A 22,593-nucleotide genomic window follows, 5' to 3' on the forward strand; every position below is an offset into this window, starting at 1 on the left:
AACACATTAAATTTAATTTACCAACCACTAGAGGTAAAATATGGTCAAATTAATGTTTTATTCCATATATTTTCATATAAACCATATAAAAGAATGAAAACCTGAGACCATGTCTGATAAAAGCTTGAAATATTTATCAATCATCAAAATAGTTGCCAAAACAATACACCAGCGCTAATAATAGTGCTAATAATCATTAATTAAAATGTTATTTATGGGTTTGAAATATCTTGACATCTATTATATAGTTTTCCACGTCGTGGTCAACATGTTTTCCTCAGGATGGATTTGTAAAAACATCATTTTCTGTTGACATTGGGCTCCTGAACAGATGGAAGCAGCTGTTAAAAAATATCCTTGAGATGATACTCTCACACACACATTTGTCCTGTTTCAGCTCACGAAGCTTCAGTGGCAGAACCTTTAGTATTAAAGCAGATGTGAGTTCATAACTGAAAACAGCAGTGAAACCAACAGAACCAGTTGTTCACAGGTGTCGACCAGAGGAACCTCTGGTACCAGTGATGGAAGACGACCTCTGGTTCTTAACCTCATTAAAATTAGTTAATACAACACTAGTTAATGAACTACAAGTATAAGTTATCCATTTAAAAACCCTTTGTAAAATAGCAAGACTTTCTTCAACTAAATGTACTGAAGATACCAAATGTGAAGGTACTCATCCTGCAGAAAAAGCTACTTTGATGATGCTGCATTACACATATATTCACAACTTTCATTACAGATTCTTACATGTGTAATTAGTGGCTTTGCTGAGTAAATTTAATCGATTTTATATTTACTATTTGGCTGCAACAACCCCAAACTAATTTTAGTAAGGATTTAATTTAACAGGTTTTTACTGTTGGATTAAGCTGATTAAAAAACGAAATGAGGCAGGTTTCTGCACAAGGACTGGGAGAAATGAAACATTTTGAGAAAATACAGAAGCTGCATTAAAAACATGTTGGAAAATTCTTATATCAGAGTTTTTCTACATTAAGTTAAGACCATACAACTTTAAAGACTTGATTTTGTGCACGGGACCATGTGTTTTATTGTAGGAGCAGATTATAGGATTCTTCCAAAATTAAGTTCCACTTTCTGATTAGGTTAAATTTATAAAGGGTTTATAAGCAAAAGATGACTTTATTCCTTTACCAGCTTCTGGAAATTCCTCCCTCACGATGCCACTTTACTTTACCTATTTAAACTCTTTAATCTAATAAACTGTTTAGCATCTTACCATCGGAAGTAAAACGTATAGTCTTTGAAATATAGTATAGACTTAACTCAATGTACTGTGTTACTTTCCACCCTGCTGCATACCACAGGTATGTACTGAGCATTTATCCTGTGCTTGTAAAGTCTCCTCAGTTTCAGGTTTTATCTCTTTGAACTGAAAAACCTAGGTTGTGTTTTGTTGACAGTAAACGTCTCCTGTGATGGTGTCGCCTCAGAATCTGCTGACGTGTGCACTTCACCGACGTCTCCTCCGTGTCTGAGCTTTCTCACCTGCCTGGTTTTCTCCACGTGCTCCTGTGATTAGTGAGGTGGAAGTTAACTTTGGCTCCGTCTCTCTCTCCTACATTATCATGAGGTCGCTTCACCGCACACTAAAAGTCTGGGTCGCCGCTGACCTGAAAGAACAACTATGAATGTTGTGAGTCTCCCCTGTGACACACAGTGTTTTGTGGCGTTTAGACTGCATGAACAAGTGATTTGTGTCTGTAACTGTAACAAGACATGCATATAATATTAGTTATATAGTTATAATATAATTTGTGTATTTAGCTGCTGCTGTCCCTGATAAAACTCCCTATAGCTCCCCCAGCCACAGCTACTCGAAAGGTTCCTCCACCTAGGCCCAACAGTCCCGTTAAATTCTGCATCAAATCCGTAATGTTAGAAATATATAAACTGTTGATTCCCAACTGAATCCACATTATTTCAGCTACACATTGGTAGTTACAGGTTTGTAGCTCAAATTGTTATCGTACAGCAGCTGAAAGAAATGTCGACCCCCTTGGAAACCACAGCTGGTTGTATAAATTAAACAAAGGAGGTTTAACGTGTGATAATTGAAATTCAGAGAAGGTACATTTGGACATAGCCAAGCTGTTTCCAGTCTTTATGCTAAGCTAAGCTAATTGACCATGGCTGTAGCATCAAACTGATCAGTTCTGTACAATGGCACAGGAGAGAGAAGGACTGCTCAACTTTAATTTATTACATGATCACATCTTGTCCATCCAGCCAGCCAGCCTTCCATCCATCCATTATCCATCCTTCCATCCATCCTTCCATCCATCCTTCCATCCATTCTTCCATCCATCATCCATGATCCGTGATCCATCATCCATCATCCATGCATCCATCCATCCATCCATCCAACCATCCATCCATCCATCATCCATCCTTCCATCCATCCATCTATCCATCCATTCATCATCCGTCCTTCCACCTATTCTTCCTTCCAACAGCAAGTGTGCACCAAACTTGTTTATTTATTCACTGTGTGTATGTTTGTTCTGGTTATTCCTGTCTTCAAGCTCCCAGCATACACCCACCCACACACCCACCCACTCACACACACACACACACACACACACACTCTCATGGCTGTATCCTTGTACAACCTTGATATGATGTTCAAGGTGAGAGGGGGAGATGCCTGCGTGTGTGTTAGTGCACGTTATGGGCATGTGTGAGTGTAAGTGGGTCGCTGCAGTACTCGACTCTGATTGGTTGGATGTCCTGAGCAGCAAAGGAGTCCAATTGGTCTGCTGCGGCAGCAAATGGAGGAACAGACCCATTGGGACCTTGGAGCTGCAATGAACTCTGGGAAACCGCAGCAAGGCCCAAATAGAGGATGGGGGTGGGGCTGGGTGTGCGTTAAGTAAAATGCTCATATCTAACACATGGGCCATGCAGCACCCTGTAAGATGGGCTTCATTATTGGAAACATACTGTTGAATACACCACACATTTTGTTTTATTGGCTGAATTTTGGGAAGTTGTTAATAAAATAATACAAGATATCAATAATTCATATTTTCTTTTGCCTAAATCCTGAGTTTAGTTATTTTCCTTACCTTTGGACTTGAATATTTCCAGCAGTGTAAACAAGAACTTCAGTACTGTAAATGTACAGTATATGAAAGCGTCAGACAATGAGAAGTGTTGTAAATTATAGGACGTGATTAACCATAATTCATTTGGACGTATGGAGTTGTGTTTGTGTCCATGTGATGAATCTAAGGCCCAACATTCTCTCTGTTTTAGCTCCAGTTTGGTCTCCACCTGCTTCTTTGTGTCTGTCTGCTGTTTGGTGCTGAGCGGCTCGTGCACAGCAGCTTGTTTCTCTACTGCAGACAAAAGTGATGCTACGAGAGCGGTGAGTTAACCAGAGCAAACACATTGTGGCCAACAATCACTAAACTGAAAGACACTAAATTCAGATTATTCTCCGTAGGTTCGTAAATAAATCTGAAATTGTCTTGAATCAGAAACATTAAATTCTGTATTTGTTTTGTTGTCAATCAATCTTAGAAAAAACTGAAGCCTGACTGAAACAGGATTTTTGTAGTAGTATACAAGTCTATATTTCAGCGTTAATAAAAATATTTCAACAATGCTATAGCTGCAAAATGTATTTTCTACACATAAAATAAGATCTTTGCTGAAGTTTCCAATATTTGGTTTTCAAACTGCAGGAAATTATATTACAGTTGAAAAACAAACTAGAAACCTCTCTATCTTTATTTATTTAACATACAACCAAACAAACTAACTTTCGTCGATATATCATCCCGCAGATTCAGTCCAGTTATTATTTCCTGATGATTTCCTGAAACAGCTGGGTGACTGCATGGGTGCATTTGTTGGGGACAATATTTTCAGTTTGCAGATTAATCCTTATTTGGTGCGTTAATGGCAGCAGGACAGTGTTTGTGGGATTGGACCAAAGTGTGTGTGTCTGTGTGTTCATGAATGTGTGTGGACAGTGATGGAGCTCCGTGGCGCAGTGGAATTAGAAGATATATCAAACTTTGGCTGCAGAGAAAATGCCTGGTATGTTCAGATTATTGTTGGTACGAGTCACTGTATTTGTCGACAATTAGAAAAATGAAAAATATCACCAGACAGGAGTTTTCACCAGGCTTCAGGTTTGTTAAAGCTGAGAGAGAGAGAGACAAACAGAGATTTCTCTCTCAGAGCAGCAGTGTGAAATGTCTCAGCTCTTTGACATGATGTTACCCTCCGCCTGTCTGTCCGCCTGTCTGTCTGTCTGTCTGTCTGAACTCTTCGACTGAAGAATCTATGAGTAATTGATAAATAAAATACATAAAAATGTGAATGTGTTGAAGGATATACTTTGAAATCACAGGCCAGATTTTTTACTGTGTTTACAGACGCAATGTTAGAACTATCACTATTATTAGTATAGTATACTCTCTCCTCTCAAAATAACTGCAAAGAGACACAATGCGAGACAAAATGACCAAACACCAACTACAAACAAAAAGCAACAATTGTTTTATGTCTCTCTCTGTGGCTCTTGCTCTTATACAGGAGGTGTGGGCGTTGTTTATGTCTGTGTCTCATCATCTGCACAAAGCTGAGTTGAACTCACCTGATCCACAGCTCAGAGCTCATCAGTGCAGAACTGACTCAAGGAAACTGAAATGATCCTTTAACCTGACACCTGCGCACAGCTCGGACAGGTGAGTTGACAGTAAATACACACACGCACGCACGCACGCACACACACACACACACACACACACACACACACACACACACACTGAACAGCCTCTGTGTGTGTGTGTGTTGCAGCCAGCATTTACAGTTTTAAATAGATTTTTATAGGTTTTTTTTGCCAACAAAAAACCTGGAAATGAATCAACCAGAACCTGGTGCTCACACACACACACACACACACACACACACACACACACACACACACACACACACACACACACACACACACACACACACACACACACACACACACGCACACACACACACATCCATCCATCCAACTGTGATTCTTTTATTTTTATTGGATGTAATTTAAGCTTCCTTCTCTGTCTCTCTCTATTTAACTCCTTCTTCTTTCTCTCTGTCTCTCTCTCCCTATCTCTTTCTCTCTTTTTCTTTCTCTCCCTCTTTCTTCCTCTCTCTCTCCCAGCTGTCTCTCTCTCTCTTTTTTTTTCTTTCTCTCTCTGTCTCTCTCTCTTTTCTGTCTTTCGCTCTTTCCTCTCTCTCTCTCTCTCATTCTCTCTGTCTCTCTCTGTTTGTGTGTGCGTGTTTTTGTGTGCGTGTTTGTGTGTGTGTGTGTGTGTGTGTGTGTGTGTGTGTGTGTGTGTGTGTGTGTGTGTGTGTGTGTGTGTGTGTGCGCATGCGCCCTGCACCGCTCCTCTCGGTGCGTCGCAGGGCGCGCGGTTCTCTCCTCTGCTCCTCTCAGAGTTGATCAGTGTTTGATACCTGACGGATGATCGATGACCAATCAATCAAAGTCGCGCGCTGACCCACACACTGACAGTCTCGTGCAGTATATTGATCATCATTGGTCAGTGATCGGCTGCTGACAGAAGGTGTGAGCGGAGTTCAAAACCAACAGGACTCTACTTTCTTCATCCATCCATCTCCTCCTCCTACTCCGGTAAGTCACCTTCCTCCTCTTCCTCCTCTTCTCCTCCTGCTCCTTCACTTCTTCTCTCTTTTCTCCTGATGTGGTTGACGCTCGGGAAACAGACGGAGCTCCAGCAGCGGAACTCCACAGACGCACGACCGTCTGTCCGCTGCTTCTGCCCGGATCATCCCCAGCCTCCTCCTGCCACTCAGAGAAAAACCAGACTTACTTTTTAATGTCTGTCTGTCTTTATATTTGATCAGATCTGTGAGTCTGTACTTTGTGTCTCTGATGATCCAACATCAGTTTCTTCGGATGAATTTTACTGAGTCTTCCAGAAACAGCCAGCGATTTTTTTTCTCAAGTAAAAACACTGAAAATCACCGAGTTGGTAGAAAAAAAGAGCAATAACCTCAGTGTAGACATGTTACTGCAGTAAAAGTACACAGGTATTATCAGGGAAATGTACTGCTAAGTTTCAGCAAGGTTGTGGAGTGAATTTACTATCAGTATGTCTTTATTGTGCCCATTGGACAGAAACATTTAGCCAAACATAAAAGAATAAATACAATATAAAAGACTTAATATAGCATTAAAATGCAAATTAAAAAAACTGCAGGATCTCAATAATTTAGAATACATGATTTAAAAGGCCTCTGGCAGCTTCGACAAATGAATTTATGTATTTGTCCGTCATAAACTGAATCTGTTTAAGCAGAGATTTACTTTTTTAGTTGGTTTTTTAGTTGGTTGAGGTGGAGCTGAAATCTATTTTATATAATGACAATGATCATCTTCATTATGGAATAATATGCTGGTTTTTCGATTAATTAATTAATTGTAAGAAACTATAGTGAGGGATGTGACTTAGTTCAGTTCACTGTAATCTAAGAATTAAATCAAGAGGTTAAAACACAATGTGTATAGTTACATTACACTTCTGAAAAATACTCTATTACAAGTACATTTTCAGTAAGATATGTAATATTAGCAATTATCAGATTTTTGTGTAATGTATTTCAGTAATTAATCAGTAAAAAGTCCTTAAACGTATAAGGGTTTTAATATAAAAAGAAAACAATCAAGGAAAATACCTTAAAACGGTACTGAAACAGTGATGGAATATTCAGATCTTTAAATAAAAATACTCCAATAGTTAAAATACATAAATATTACCAGTAAAATGTACATTGAATATTAAAGGAAAATGTAGCGATGCTGCAGAAAAGTGGACACTCTAAGTGTTATGTTATATTATGTAATGATACTTGTGCAGTATTGTGTAAGTTAAGTGGAGCTAAATTTAACTATATACTTTTGGGTTGTTAAACATATATCAAGGAATCATACTTTTTAAGCTGATTTGGAGGTGGAAAGTAACTACATTTACTCGAGTACTATACTTAGTTACAAATCAGAGGTACTTTACTTGAAGATTTCACTATACACTCTACTAATATTTTACATATTAAAAAATATGATGAGCTGTAACGTTTGTTGTATTGTCAAAGATTAAATTGACTAAAGGTTTGTAGAATATATAAAAAACATTGCGGCCTCTGTGAAGCAACATATTTACGTTCACATTTACTCATTTGACAGATGCTTTTACCCAAAGTGACTTCCACCTGGAGGACCACACTAAAGCTTGAGTACAGGAGGAGACCCTGAAGTAAGTAGCCAGATCTGAAGTGTAGAAGATGGAGTAAAGAAGTCCACTGCATGCTGGGATGTTAGACGTGTTAGGAGAGGAGTCTGGAGGAGGTTTCTGAAGATGGATGCTCTTGATCTGACAGCATTTGCTTGTTGCACCGTCACACATGAGAACTGTCTGAACCGTGATTGGCTCGAGTGGCAAGGTCAGACGACATTACTTGTAATAGAGAATTTATTGGATTACTAGTTTATCTTAAGTAAAGGTTTGTTATTTTGCTTCCACCGCTGCACCAGTTTGTTCTTATTGACCTCTCTGTTTCACTCTGTGAATTTTATCATATTTTTTCAGTTTATCTTATAGTTGCACATATAAATTGGATATAATTTGTCTATTAACAAATCCACATAAACCTAAACAGTAATTGTTTTGATAGTTTGAGTCACTTTTCAAGCGAAAATCCAAACATAAGATGGTTCCCCATTCACAAACTGGAGGATCTGCTGCTTTTTATTGTCTCACATCAAAGTAAATAGAAAAATATTTGCGTTTTGAACTGTTCATCAGACATGTGATGAGGTCACTATGGGCTGTAGGAAGTTGTGATGGGCATCTCGTAATGTGTTCTGTTCGTCTATTCACTGTGCAACAATCAGTTTCACGTGGTTTGGTTTCATCTGTGTTTATTAATAAATTACATTATAAAACTGTAACGAAATATAAAACCTGTGTGGTTTTTTTTTAATCAGGACTGAGCTTGAGACATACAGACGGTTTAATCTCGTGTGTGTATTGAACATGCTTCATTATTGTCAGATAATCCGTTACAAAGCCACAACACACACACACACACACACACACACACACACACACACACACACACACACACACACACACACACGCGCGCACGCACACACACACATTAACGCACGCACAATCCAAATCATCCACAGTCGTTCTGTCTCTCTCTCTCTTTCTGTCATGGAGATGTTAATTTTCACTTAGGTGACGAAATGACAGACCCGTTCCTTTCCCTTTCCTTCCTTTCTTTTCTTCACTGCCCTAATTTTTCTCCACTTTCACTTGCCCCTGAAATACCTGCTCCTTTCTTCTCCTATACTTGCTCATCTACTTCTCTTATTTCCTTTCTCATCCCTTCCTTCTCTACCTCTACACCATTGCACCTTTATCCTCCTTTTCCTTTGTGACCTGAAAACTTGGTGCTGCCATCGCCCCAGTTGCCCATACTGCTCATACTGTATGAAATCCACCTCTACCGTTTGTTCGTTTGTACCTTCCTTCCTTCCTTCCTTCCTTCCTTCCTTCCTTCCTTCCTTCCTTCCTTCCTTCCTTCCTTCCTTCCTACCTAAGTTATGTCTCAGGCTTCTAAGAGTCTAATTAACACAAATCTACTTAATTAAAGCCGAAGAGGGAAACTGACAAGGGCACGTTCACACTGAGACAAACGTCCAATCAGAGGACAGAACCAGTCACCGGTCTGCTGTTAAACCATAACAACTAGTTAGTATTACCTGGTTATCAGTCTGCGTCTCTGTGAGAGTACCGGACAGTGGAAGGTGGAGTGAGGAGGTGAGGTGAAGTAAACACGTGAATGTAGGTGAACACACTGACGCTGCAGCATCTGGTAAAAAACAGTTAAATCAGCACTAAAAACAACATACTAGATTGTTAACTAGTTGTTCGACCATCCTGACCTGCTGTTAAACCATGTTAACCTGCTGGTAGAGTGTATTAACCAGCTGCTGTTCTGTAGGAACAATATGTTAGGCCTAACTAACCTGCTGTTAAACAGTTTTAACTCAACCATATTAACCTGCTGTTGAATTTCATACCCACTACTACTCACTAGTTGTCAAACAATACTTACCTGTACTAACTTTATTTTAGACAATAACAAGCTTTTTAGGGACATTAGGACTAGTTAAACCTCTGTGTATTGTTTAACTACAGCCTGTTAGTTTACATTGTTCAGTACAGTAAAGATAAATGTATCCAACTGTAACACTGTTCTCCTCCACACAAATCAATTTTACCTATTTATAGAGCATGACAACATTACTAAACACAGTGTGTGTGTGTGTGTGTGTGCCAGGACTCCAGCAGTGGGCAGATTGAGAAGCAGCATGTTGTTACGTCAGGACAGATTACTTTGGAAAACCTACAGAGAAAACTCACTCTCACACATGCACACATGCACACACGCACACACACACACACACACACACACACACACACACACACACACACACACACACACACACACACAAGCTAGCAGAATTGTTGTTTCTTAATGTGTGTGTGTGTGTGTTGTGTGAGAGAGAGAGTGAGACATGAGCTCATTGTAACATCTTTATTGCAGTTCTGTTAAAAGAGGTGGAACATTATTGTCTATTTAATTAATAGAGGCAGAAACCTCCTGCATCGTTGGCCTGATGAGTTTACCGTTCACAGCAGCTACAGTTTATAACAGGTAGAACCTATTTCTGGTGCTTGCTCTGCGATTTTGTTGTTGACACACTCTACTTGTGTTAACAACTGTGTATAACACCTGTACTTTCACCCAGAGGTGTCACTGTAGCAGTAATACTCAGAGTACTGCAGTGTGTGGAGTACTGTATGTGCGAGTGTGTGTGTGTGTGTGGCAGTAGGTGCCGTCTACAGTACAGAGCACTAACAGGTACCCACCCCTCATTACTCCCATTCTGTCTGCTGTGATTTATGGAGCTACCTGTGTGTGCGTGTGTGTGTGTGTGTGTGTGTGTGTGTGTGTGTGTGTGTGTGTGTGTGTGTGTGTGTGTGTGTGCAGCTGCTCCCCGTGTTCTCAGGAACTATTAATTACTTTCCCATCATGTGACAAAGAGGAAGTGATGACTTTAATGAAATGTGATTGGATGATTATCATCAAAAACACAATTATTGGCCCTTCGGCGATCTGAGAGAGAGAGAGAGAGAGAGAGAGAGAGAGAGAGAGAGAGAGAGAGAGAGAGAGAGAGAGAGAGAGAGAGAGAAAAAAAGTCGACTATGAGTGTGTAAAAGACAAAGTGTGTGTAAATAGGACGGCAGTGATGAAGTGTTTCCTTACGACTCATGTCTCTGAGGTATTACACACACACACACAAACAAACACACACACACACACACACACACACACACACACACACACACACACACACACACACACACACACACACACTGAGGTTGTGAAGGTCACACTGACACACATACACACACACTTAAACTGTGTCATCAGTTGGGAGGCCGCAGGAAGTTGGAGTTGAACCTGTGAGGCAGCAGACACTCAGACCACGATGTCTCCTACAAATTACACTTCTATACAACTAAACACCAAATATGTTTGACAGGAAATGTGCTGTAAATATAATCTTCATTTTTAATAACATGAAGCGCTATTTTTACATCAGTTACATCAGAGATCAGGGTTCTCATCTAGAGTCCTGTCTGTGGTTTAGGCAACAGAAGAGCTTTGTAAAGGTGAGAGAAAGATGGTGGTTGGGGTTAGAATTAAAACTTGAAACAAAGTGCATGATGTTTCCCTGATCTGAGTACAATAAAAAAATAACAATGCTGTATTCATTACGCATGGACCTTCAACTGCAAAATCAGATATTAAGGTGGAAAATAAACAGGTTTTCTGTGACTTAAACTCCGGAAAACATTCAGAAAAGGTCCAGAACATTCAGACGAGGGGTGACGACCAAAGGCAGGACATGACGTATAAATTATGCTGCAGAAATTACATTTTTGTTTTTGCTTGAATGTATTTTGCTCGTCGTCTCTCCAGGTTGGCATCTTTGTCTGCATCTTGTATGTGTATGGCTCCTCTTTTTCTCATCCTGAGATATTTGTATTCTTAAAGTTTTTTGCGCCTGACTTGTTTTAGAAACGACATCTTGCTCGCTGTGGATTTTTTCCGCACATATTCTTAATCGTATTCTCACACGGACTCACTCGATCAATGTCCAGAGCAACTGACTGAGACATCAGGAAAACCTCCAGAGTTCAGTGCAGGTCTGAAAGCAGCTTTAGAGACTAGGCTGGTTGTTTTTCAGTCCATACAGGAACAAATGATCCAGAGTGAAAATATGTTAAATCTCTTCTCCTCCATCTGGTGTTCATCACAACCAATGATTTTCTTGGGGGATGTGGGTACAGAGTGTGTGCACAGAGGACCAGAGACGTAAAGAAAAGGATTTGCTGTCAGATGCTGCTCAGCTTAGCTCTGACATGACTCAGATGTTGAGTCAGAGAGACAGTTCCTGCGTGTCAGCAGGAAAAATGACAAGAAACATCAAGCCTGTCAAACCGAGTCACACAGAAAACTAAGTTTCACAGAAACTTCACTCTGTATGATCCCCCAGCCCCGTCCTCATGTGGTGTCACTCTGTCGGCTTCAGTTTGTCTAAAAGAGACCAGAAACTAATCAGTGTGTCCACCTGCTCAGCAAGGTGTGTGTTTCTGTGCGTTTGTCTCGTGTTCCTTCTTCCATTAGTTGAGTGGAACGGCTGTTGAATGTTTGATGAGTCAGCATGTTGAGAAGGAAGTGATGTCACAGTGGGGCTCTCGCCTTTCGGGCCAGGTTAATGCTTCAGAGTCCTCATCTTCTTCTGTGAATACCGATCACCACGTTCTGGGGGCTGATGTTTAGCAGCCATGTTGTTTACCACGCTTAACTTTCAGCACGTCAACATGTTTACTCGTGCCGCTGGGGCTGATGGAAATGTCTTTAGCTTTGCACATATTTGGTTTTGGAAGAAATAACATTTTGAAGGTGCTAGATAACTCTAAAGTCAGAAGATCACGTTACATCAGTGTGATTAGGTTTCTTCCTGAAGGGGACAATAATGCCTTGACCAAATTTCCAACAGTTGAGATAATTCAGAGTGGATAAAGACACAGATGGGACAGTCAGGGCTCTCATCTAGTTATTGCAGCCAGATTTTGTTACATTAAGGGGATATGGACTCGGGCTGTTATCGTTCCCTGAAATCAAATCACCGTACAGTCCCCGAGCACTTTATTAGAAACATGTGCACACCTGCTTATTCATGCAAAAGGCCTTTTATAACTGCAGCAGCATTTTAAAGCATCACAGCAGGAAATAACAAAATGAACAATGGCTGAATTGCATTTATTACCATTTGCGTCTCAAACAGAATAAATGAATTTGATACTGAGTTCATTGAACTTCAATGGCCTCCTTGCTCTCCAGAGGTGAAGACAACAGAACTCTTGGGATGTGAGATCTGCAGCCTGAATGTGCAGCTGATGAATCTGCAGTAATGATGTCATGTGTTCATGTCAACATGGAGCAGTCTCTAATATCTCGAGGAATCTACGTCCCAAGGAAGTGAGGCTGTGTTTAGAGCAGAAGGAGGAACTACCCAGTATTAGTATGCTGCATGTGTGAAGATAGTTGGTCACGTGTGTAAAGATGGACGACATGACGGCTCCCCAAAGCATCTTGATCGCTCCTTGGAGGCTGGCTGCAGCACAAGTCATTAACCCTGTATCATCCATGTTAGTGGGTGGGACATGGAGCCCACTAAAGAGTCAAAGTACACGTCAACCAAATTTTTCTCAAAGATGGTTTCTGTCGTTCAGTTCGGTTAGAATTTGTTATTTGATGCTATATTTATATATAGATATATAGATAGATAAGGATTTACAGCTGAGACTGATTCACGATTGGTCAAGCGTGTGTGTCGGCATGACCTCGATACCACAGCTTCATCCCCAGATCGTTATACTGCTCGGACTCTGGCTCCAAATGGTATCATCAATGCAAGATGGCAGCGTTCCTGTCCGTGATATTTGGCTTCATTTCTGGATAGTGGGAAGAAATGGAGACACGTCGTCCATCTTTATGTCCAGTCTACGGAATGTATTTGCTCGGGCTGGGTCTGGTTCAAGGGCAACACACATAGGCCATTGTGTCGGGTCACATGTTCAACAGGAACATCTCAAGGACACTTCAGGCTACCCCTCAATTCATGTCTCTAGGGTGTCAAATTAATTTAAATCATCCAAACATTTTGCCCGAGCATTAGACTCAACAGTGACATTAATGTCCTGTATCAGAAAACACTAAAGCTACTTTATCTGCGTCATACTGAACATGTTTTCTCACCTGAGGAACAGATGTCTCTAACTACGACTCTACAAGCATTGTCTTTTCTTGCATTTTTCTTGCTATGATGCAAGGACTGTTGGTCTGCACATTTTTCACTTTTGACAATAAGATTCTTAATATCTATTGTGATTGGAACTACCATTATACGATAAGAGACGACATGCTATAACAGTATTGAAAGTACGATGGCACAGACACAGTCCATAAAACAAGTGCTGCTTCTCTTGAAAACGTATTGACGCTGCGAAATTAGCTAAATGTTGTATCACGACGGGGTGACGCTTCTCGTTTTGCACCAGTTCATGGTCTTACACAGAAAACAGTGGGTGTTACTGTTTTAAAATGCTTCATATGCTACTTGTGTGTGTTGCTCTTTAAAGTGCAGCAGATCCAGGCTTTTGTTGGACCCAGATTTTGAGTTCCTGCGATCACACTGCAGCTGCAGACATGAACTAAATAATACATCCATACATTCATACAACTTCTTCACCTGCTGGACCTGCTCAGGGCCTCTGGGTGCTGGAGCCTTTCTCAGCATACACAGGGCCAGACATGGAGCATTAGAGCCAGGTTATTCTGGACTGTACATATATTATCTATTTTAGCACATACAAGTAGTGTGTTAGGTCTGTATTGTCAGCGGACTGATGTATACACACACACACACACACAGAGTCACAGCGATGTCAGCGGTCAAATTAATTCAGTGTTTTTCTGATAGTCACTTCAAGGGAGGGGACGGAGTCAGTAGATGTTCAGAAGAATGTGAGTGGTAATCTCTATTATTAGACCACAGATTATGCCAACTGAGCTACCACACACACACACACACACACACACACACACACACACACACACACACACACACACACACACACACACACACACACACACACACACACACACACACACACACACACACACACACACACACACTTATCTGTGGATTATAATCCCAATCCCGCAATCCCCCTCTGGATCAACCAATCATGTCCCATCAAATCCTGCACAGCCTGCTGGGTAACCTACATGCAGTGGGTTATATACATGTTTGTGTGTACTTGTATGGCTTCACATAGTGAGGACCAGTTTGAGTTGTAGACATTATGTAAGGACATGATTAAAATTAGAGTAAGGGACTGGTGGAAGTCCTCACAAAGATAGAAATAGTATCTCTCTCTCTGTGTGTGTGTGTGTGTGTGTGTGTGTGTGTGTTGTGTGTGTGTGGGGGTTAATCCCCAGCAGTCTCTAAAAGACGAACATCTGGTTTATCTCAGTGATTCTGAAGCTTCCTGTTTCAGGCAGGAAACAGAATAAGTTACAAACATTATCTTTATATATATAAAAGGCATATATATGCCTTCTTCAGATCCCAATAATGTTGCATTTATATTTTCATACTTCTCGTGAACCTGCTTGTTTGGAATGGGCTGGTTTCTTGGTCTGTGGTGATGCTAGTTGCAGTTTTCTTTCTGAAGCTGTAAATGTGACCAGTACGAGTTGAGTTGCTGCAAGTAAAGAGCTTCATTCAGCATTAAGACTGGAGACAGGGGGTTGGTTCTGTCCAACGTTTAAAAATCCAGCACATTTATAGCAGGATTTTCTCTTGGTTTAGCACAGTGACTTCCTGAAGTGTCCACTAATTACATGGCAACTTCATGAGATGACAACACTCCCAAGATGCCAAGAAGAAGCCATAAAGCCTTTTAAAAACCACAGTGTTGGTTTTTTGTGCAAATTGAAAAGAAACAGAGAGGTAACGTCTTAATTAGTGAACTTCAGAGGTGCTGGTTGGTGGGATTTACAGCTGTTTCCCCTTTTTATTCTGTCTTCATGTAAAACTAACTTATCTCCTGGCTGCAGCTTCATATTTACTGGAACACACATTTAACATTTAACTCTCGGCAAGAAGGCAAATAAGAGCATTTCCCCAAAAAGTTCTACAAATCCTATAAGTGTGTGGATGGTGCAAAGAAAGGTCAGCGCTGGAATCTGAATTATCAACAATGGAGCAAAATGGAGTTTGAAGAGAAACTAATCCGAGACCGCTGCTGCTTCTCCTTCTATGATCTCAGCAATACCAATAATCCTCAATATGCAACTTTAAATTGACTCTGAACTTCATTCACGTATTAATGCAGATGAATCAGTTCTATTTACTTTGAATTCAACATCAAAGCAACAGAGAAACTGTTAAAGCTGTGTGGACAGGTTTTGGTAAATCAGACATTTTGCAGATTTTTAAAGTGAAAAATAGTGAATACATGTCCCTAACAGACCTCCCAGCTTGCAAACACTTTGTGTATCCAGCTAAGAGTCTTGATTTAATAATTGTCCTGCAGATCACTTCAACTTTGGAGACATCTTTACTCTGTCTTGCACACACAGCAGGTTTTAGATCTTCCCACAGATTTCCAGTCATGTTTAAATTACACAACTCTGAGATCTGAAGCAAAAGTTTGAGTTTTTGTTTCTCGAGGTCGTTCATGATAGATTTGGTGCCTGCCCTTTTTTCAGTTTCATGTTCTTGACGGACTGCAGGATATTTCCGTCCAAAATCTGTTTGTATTTGGTCAAATCCATTCTTCCCTGTATCTGTGCAGTGTTCCTCTGCCATTGGCTGCCACATATGCCCAAAGCAGAATATTTCCACCTCCACACTTGCAGAGGTGGTAACCAGGTACTGACAAAGAAGGGTTCCTTCTGGCATGTCCCACAATTTCTTCCCTGTTTTTTCAGTGCATTGACAGTTAAAGAAAGGCTCATTTAAACGTGTGTTTGCTGCAGAGGTTGTATTGACTTCTTTCACTTAAAAAATCAACATGCGTGTAATTTGACTGCCCCGACGTTTGCATGCAGCTGTAAATGTTTTCTTCTTTGTCTTTGGGTTCAGTGTCAGGAACCCGGAGGTGGTTCATTAGTGTCACGTCCCCTCAGGTCTGATCTTTTATCAGCTGCGTCAGTGAAACGGTTCAGTCCTGGATTTTAGTGCGAAAGCCGAGTTTCACCTTGAACAGAAAGTGTCAGGTCCTGATGGAGCAGAGCGGCTATTTAAAGACAGAGCAGGAGTCACAGTGTCCTGAAGTGAAGGTTGGACAGACAGAATCACCTCACGGTGTGTGTGTGTGTGTGTGTGTGTGTGTGTGTGTGTGTGTGTGTGTGTGTGTGTGTGTGTGTGTGTGTGTGTGTGTGTGTGTAAACTGCGGTATGTAAACCATACAACATGATGTCAGCTGTGCACATGAGAGGATTAGATTTTGCACAAACACGCTCACTTTCTGAGCGCGATGCAAATGAAATCCTTGCTTCTGTAAAACTGTTTCTGTTCACGCTGAGAGCAACAGACTGCATTCAAACACTCATTAGTAACTAGAATGGTACTAGAGCACAAACCTCCAATACTACACAACTGTGTAGCTCTTATAATAGAGAAATAAAAGGGGAAAGGAACTAGTCTGATAAGTTGCACCAAATTGTACAAAGTCATAGATCTCAACATTATAAATATGTTAGATTTTTTACATCAAGATCTATGTTAAAAAATGCTGTGTACCTTGAAATGTTAAGGGAAATTATCTACATTTATTGATCTGCAGATTTGACTAGATCCAATAAGAGAATTTAAAAGTTCCCCATCCTTCCACCAATCTTGGTACAAATCAGTTCAGTGAAAATCCTGCTCACAAACCACCTTGGGGCTGAGGAGGTAAAGAGGGTCCCCCTAAAACCAGAAGGTCGGTTCCATCCCCGGCTCCTCTGTTCTGCATGTGTTAGTGTCCTTGGGCAAGATACTGAACCTCAAATTGCCCCGACGGCTGCTGACAGTGTGTGAATGGTGTGTGATTAAAAAGCGTTATGCGCATAGAAGTGCTGTGTGAATGTGCGTGTGTGAATGGTTGAATGTGACTTTCACTTTTAAGAGCCTTGAGTGGTTGATAGGACTGGAAAAGCTTTATATAATTTAAATACTGTGTATTTACCATTTCCTATTACTATTAACTACATGTGGATGGATGCATTCTCTTTATTTGGAGCTTGTTTTTTCTGTATCGTCATGTATCCCAGAGATCAGACAAACGTTACATCAAAACTGCCATGTTCATCTTTGACTCTGACCTGGTTTAGTTCAGGTTCACTGAACAACAACAGGAACATGTGAGTTGGTCGGTAGCTGTGTCAAGAGCGAGCCAGGACAAATAACGTCCCGTCAAACTTTTATGCCCTGAATTCAGTCTGTCAGGTGGGCCGTCCTCCCGACTAAAGAAACCCAGTGTTTTATTACAGTCAGGCCTTTGGCCTCAGATGATGCCTCACCCTGCCATTAGTGCTGTTTATTTCTATCCTGTTTTGTGCTTATTACTTTTGTCCCCACAGACATATGTAAAGCGTCCTTGGGTCTCTTGAAAGGCGCAATATAAATTCACGCTGTTATTATTATTATTATTATTATTATTATTATGATTATTTGTGGGCTCAGGTCAAAGCTGCATAACTTTAGATTTTGAAATTGGAAATGAAATGGTTTTGCCAACATTTTTACTTGTGGTAAAAGGTTGGAGGTCAGACACAACCCGAGAGGGAGAAACATCCTCAAATAGAAAAACATTGATGTATCTGTAAGGAAATTGCTTCATTAAATCAAGATTTGTTTTTATTTACTTATCAATTCTAAAGATGATTGCTTTATGGGAAGAATGAGACAATTAGACAATATTTTCTTGGTTGGACCACTCTCTGCAGAAATATATCAACGTGTAAATAATAAACTGGTGTTTTTCACCAGGATCTGAGATTACTGCAGGGACGAACACACAAACATCAAACTGGATCGAGTAGTTGTTGCAGCATCTCTGCTGCTGCTGGCCACTGCTTTGTTCACTGTGTGTGTGTGTGTGTGTGTGTGTGTGTGTGTGTGTGTGTGTGTGTGTGTTTGTGTTTCTTTGACCACTGCCATTACCAGCTATTGGCCTTAGGGTGAGAGACAGCCACTCTAAGACCTCTCTCTCTGTCTTGTTACATCTCCATTAGTTTCTTTGTCCTGTCGTCCCCTCAGGTTAGTGTGTGTGTGTGTTTAAGTGCATGTGTATAAATGTGTTTGTGCGTGTGTGTGTGTTTGCATGTGTGTGTGTCTGTGTTGTGCAATCTCTCTCGGGCAAAAGAGACATACATTAGTGACCCCTCTCAGTGTCGCCTTCCCTTCATCTTTACACAAGCAGGATTCAGGGATTTCTCCTCGTTCGTTCGCTCACTGACATCAAAACAGCGTGTGATCAAGAAAACATAACATTTGACATTATACTGAATCTGATTGTGAAAACAATGGTTGGTAAAAGCCTCCATTCCCATTTGAACAATCACACACTGCAGTCGCCTGTTAGTTCCTGAAAAGCTGACATACATCCCAGTCATAAAAGGTTTGGCCCCAAACTATAGTCACATTGTGTTAATGGTTGCACATGATGGTGAGTGGAGGTGGCAGTGGTTAGATTCTTTATTTTTCTACATTAAAATAGATCTGCTCTGTTAATAAATGTATTTTCCTTTCGAGGTAAATATAAATAAATGAATTCATTATTATGTTTCCCAAAGTTATCAGTGTCATTTCATATTTTGGATTTTCCTAGTGTGTCTTGTTTGTGCATCTACCAGCGGGTGGGATGTTGGGCGTTCACCTATGCAGACGACAAACTCATCTGCACAAACCATTCAAAACATTAAAAGAAATTGTTCAACATTTTAATAACAAGAGTTTTTGCTTTTCCTTAAGGGTTAGATGAGAAGATTGAACCAGCTGCTAGTTAGCGTAGCTTAGCATAAACACTGAAAACGGACATGAATATCTGTTTTTACACTTTGCTTAAAGTATATGTCCCAACATGTTATATTATTAAGTTTACTACCAAAACCAAGGAGATTATGCTTTCATCTCCTTTGTTATTTTACAGGATTACGCAATGACTACTCATATGATTTCCATGAAATGTTTGTGGAGGAGTGGGATATGACCCAAAACAGAACCCATTGAGTTGAGTGGAGTGGATCTACTTCTCTTTAATGCCTTTCAAAACTTAGCTGCAAAACGGTAAAAGTTGTGAACAGGCCAGTAGAAGTGCTCGCTCAGGTCACATGAGCCTCGTGGTCAGTCAGGGGTCTCACTCCTCTGGGTTTGGTTTCTCCCTCTAGCGGCACAGACTGAGATTCGTACTGTGAGAGAGATGATGTGTCTCAGCAGGTATTGACTTTAAAGACATGGAGACGACATTAAAACTCAGCGAGTCTCTTTGGAGGGTTAGAAACTTCTTCAGCTCATTGTGAAGCACTGACCTGCTTCATCTCACAGAAGAAAATATGTCTGCTTTTCCTCTTCAGTCAGGAATCACATTGTTGTGTGTTAGTGTGTGTTTGTGTGTGTGTGTGTGTATGTGTGTGCGATTATAACCCACAGCTGGCCTCTCTGATTACTGACTGCCTGGTCAGCCTGGATTAGACTCTTCTACACACACACACACACACACACACACACACACACACACACACACACACACACACACACACACACACACACACACACACACACACACACACACACACACACACACACACACACACACTACAACAGAAAAGGTAAATGCTCATATTTCATTTCACTTTGATGCAGTTCACCGACTTGCTCTTTCTTTGTCTGCATCTTAATCTGCAGTATATGCGTGTGTGTTAACCAGAGTGTGTGTGTATGTATGTGTGTGTTGTGTAATTCCTAGCTCAATAGAGCAGATATATTTAATCCTCTCCTTGTTAAAGCTGATGTCAGCATCAGCTGGCTCTCTTTCTCTCTCTGTTGTGTGTGTGTGTGTGTGTGTGTGTGTGTGTGTGTGTGTGTGTGTGTGTGTGTGTGTGTGTGTGTATTTTGTAGCTAATTCATCACAGTGGCAGATTAACCAGCTGTCTGCAGAACATAAAGTTGAGTACTAACAACCAGCTGGAAGAGAGAGAGAGACAGGTGATGTGAAGCAGCACAGTCTGGATAACTCAATGATTCTAAAGGTTTATATTTATGATCATCACTTACAGATAGGTCACCTTCATTACACAGTTTCACACAATTTCACTTCAGTTCCCATGAGCCTCAGGTGAAATTGGCACGAACCTGGCTGTAGATCAATGCTTTGTGAAGTTCCAGCACCACTGACGAGTAGCAGACTTCAATAACTTCAAAAGCGTTGAACTGCAGCCAGGTTCAACACTTTTTTGGGTCCCCTGGAATCATTTCCGGCGTCGTTTTCACTATTTGGAGCGGGTTTCTGTATTTGCATGTGTTGTGACTTTTTGCGGCACGTCTGTCGTCAAATTAAATGATGCTGTTTTCTTAATTTCCATGTGTTTCTTCTATTTGCATGTGTTTCGCACATGCACATAAATAACGGTTGAGCCTGCAGCGTGTGAACAGTGTGTGATAAATAAAAAAGTGTTGTGTTATGAATTGGTGAATGCACTGTCAAACATTTTGAGTCGGTGGTAAGACTAGAAAAGCTCTATATAAAAACAGTCCATACACCACTTAGCGTTAGTGTGCATTTGAGGTGTTCAGGGGAAATCAGTGAATTTAAACAACAGAAAATAACTCAGGTTGCTCTCTCCCCCTCTCGACCCGGCCTGGCTGCACATTAGACACACACCCCCACCACCACAAGTAAATTCTCAACCTGGGGGAAATTCTTGGAGAATAAGTTCCATCAGCATTTTTTCCTTTTGTCCATTTCACAAAATCCCACATTTGCCTCAGAAAGCTGAAATATTAGCCAGTTAGCAAAGCTGCTTCAACTGCTGTATCCATGTGGATACTAGAGACGTGGAGACCTTGGTCTTTTCCTCAGTGCAGCTCTTATGGCCGCCAGCAGCTGCTGTAACATCACATTCAAATAAAAACTTCTAAAATAGCTTCTTCTGTGTTATTGCTCAGTCGTGTATCATCAATAAGATAATGAGCTCATTTAAATCTGATTCAAATCCCTGAAGTGAATTTAATACAGCATATACAGTAGTGATGTCTGTAAGTCAGGGCAGTAAAGCAATCTGAATGTGTGTGTGAGTGTGTGTGTGTGTGTGTGTGTGTGTGTGTGTGTGTGTGTGTGTGTGTGTGTGTGTGTGTGTGTGTGTGTGTGTGTGTGTGTGTGTGTGTGTGTCCTGTCAGATGTCATGTGACTTGGCAGCGCTGACAGGACAACAGATGGACACAGTCATAGACTGACCTATACGCACACACACACACACACACACACACACACACACACACACACACACACACACACACACACACACACACACGTACGTCATCTGCTCTTACTCATTACCTCATCACTCTCCCTGTGAGCGTTTGATGCTTCACACTCTGCATCTGGTGTCATTCAGTTACTGTGTTTATGTGAATGTTCACAGTCACCTGTACATCAATGCATCACGTAGCACTGCTGTAGAGGATCATCATTGTTCTACATCACCAGTGGCATTTCTCACTGTTGCTTTGCTAATGTCTTAGAATACAGCAAAAATAAATAATCTAAATATATATATATATATATATATAAATATATATAAACTATTATCTCTGCTATTGCCATTGAATAAAGTTACAATTCTTCAATTCTTCACCTCAGTTATGTTTGCATCTATGTGTAGGTGGTTCTTATATCAGTTTTATCTACTAGATATGAATTCTAACAATGTCCAATATCGGTCATTGTCATTTATGTCCGTTTCTCTTCTTCTCCCTCAGGCATGAAGACTCCTCTCAGCCCCCCTCGGCTCTTTGCCTTCGGAGGAATGTGTCAGAAGCTGATGGAGGCACCTTCACCTCCAAGCATCAGTCTTTCTGTCCTGCAGACTCCATATCCAGGTGAGCGATATGTTCCATCTTCATTGTTTTCTCTTACAATCATGGTAGATTTCCACTACAGTAGAACTCACCCTTGTTGCATGGTCCCAGGTCAGGGTGGGGCCTACTCTTTGTGTGAGGTGTGTAACCTGCAGCTGACCTCTGATGCTCAGGCCCAACTGCACTACAACGGCCGGTCTCACCTCCGGAGAGTTAGACAGATCCAGGCTGGAGAGACAGGAAAACATACTGCAGGT

General features: G+C 40.9%; 1 protein-coding gene across 3 annotated transcripts in view; it reads left to right on the forward strand.

Annotated features, from left to right (window-relative positions):
• Positions 1–5,408: 5,408 nt before the first annotated feature.
• The window catches only part of znf385b (zinc finger protein 385B), a 44,401-nt gene continuing 27,216 nt past the window's right edge, over positions 5,409–22,593 (forward strand). For 2 of the 3 annotated variants that reach the window (XM_035175246.2, XM_035175249.2), the window contains exons 1-4: positions 5,409–5,668; positions 7,241–7,310; positions 22,238–22,357; positions 22,448–22,591. In XM_035175246.2, coding sequence (XP_035031137.1) covers positions 22,240–22,357; positions 22,448–22,591 — 262 coding nt within the window. In that variant the 5' untranslated portion in view covers positions 5,409–5,668; positions 7,241–7,310; positions 22,238–22,239. The remainder of the gene's footprint in view (positions 5,669–7,240; positions 7,311–22,237; positions 22,358–22,447; positions 22,592–22,593) is intronic. The other variant, XM_035175247.2, reaches the window with a different exon arrangement.

Source organism: Hippoglossus stenolepis, chromosome 13, assembly GCF_022539355.2.
Source record: "Hippoglossus stenolepis isolate QCI-W04-F060 chromosome 13, HSTE1.2, whole genome shotgun sequence".
Taxonomy (NCBI): Eukaryota; Metazoa; Chordata; class Actinopteri; order Pleuronectiformes; family Pleuronectidae; genus Hippoglossus; species Hippoglossus stenolepis.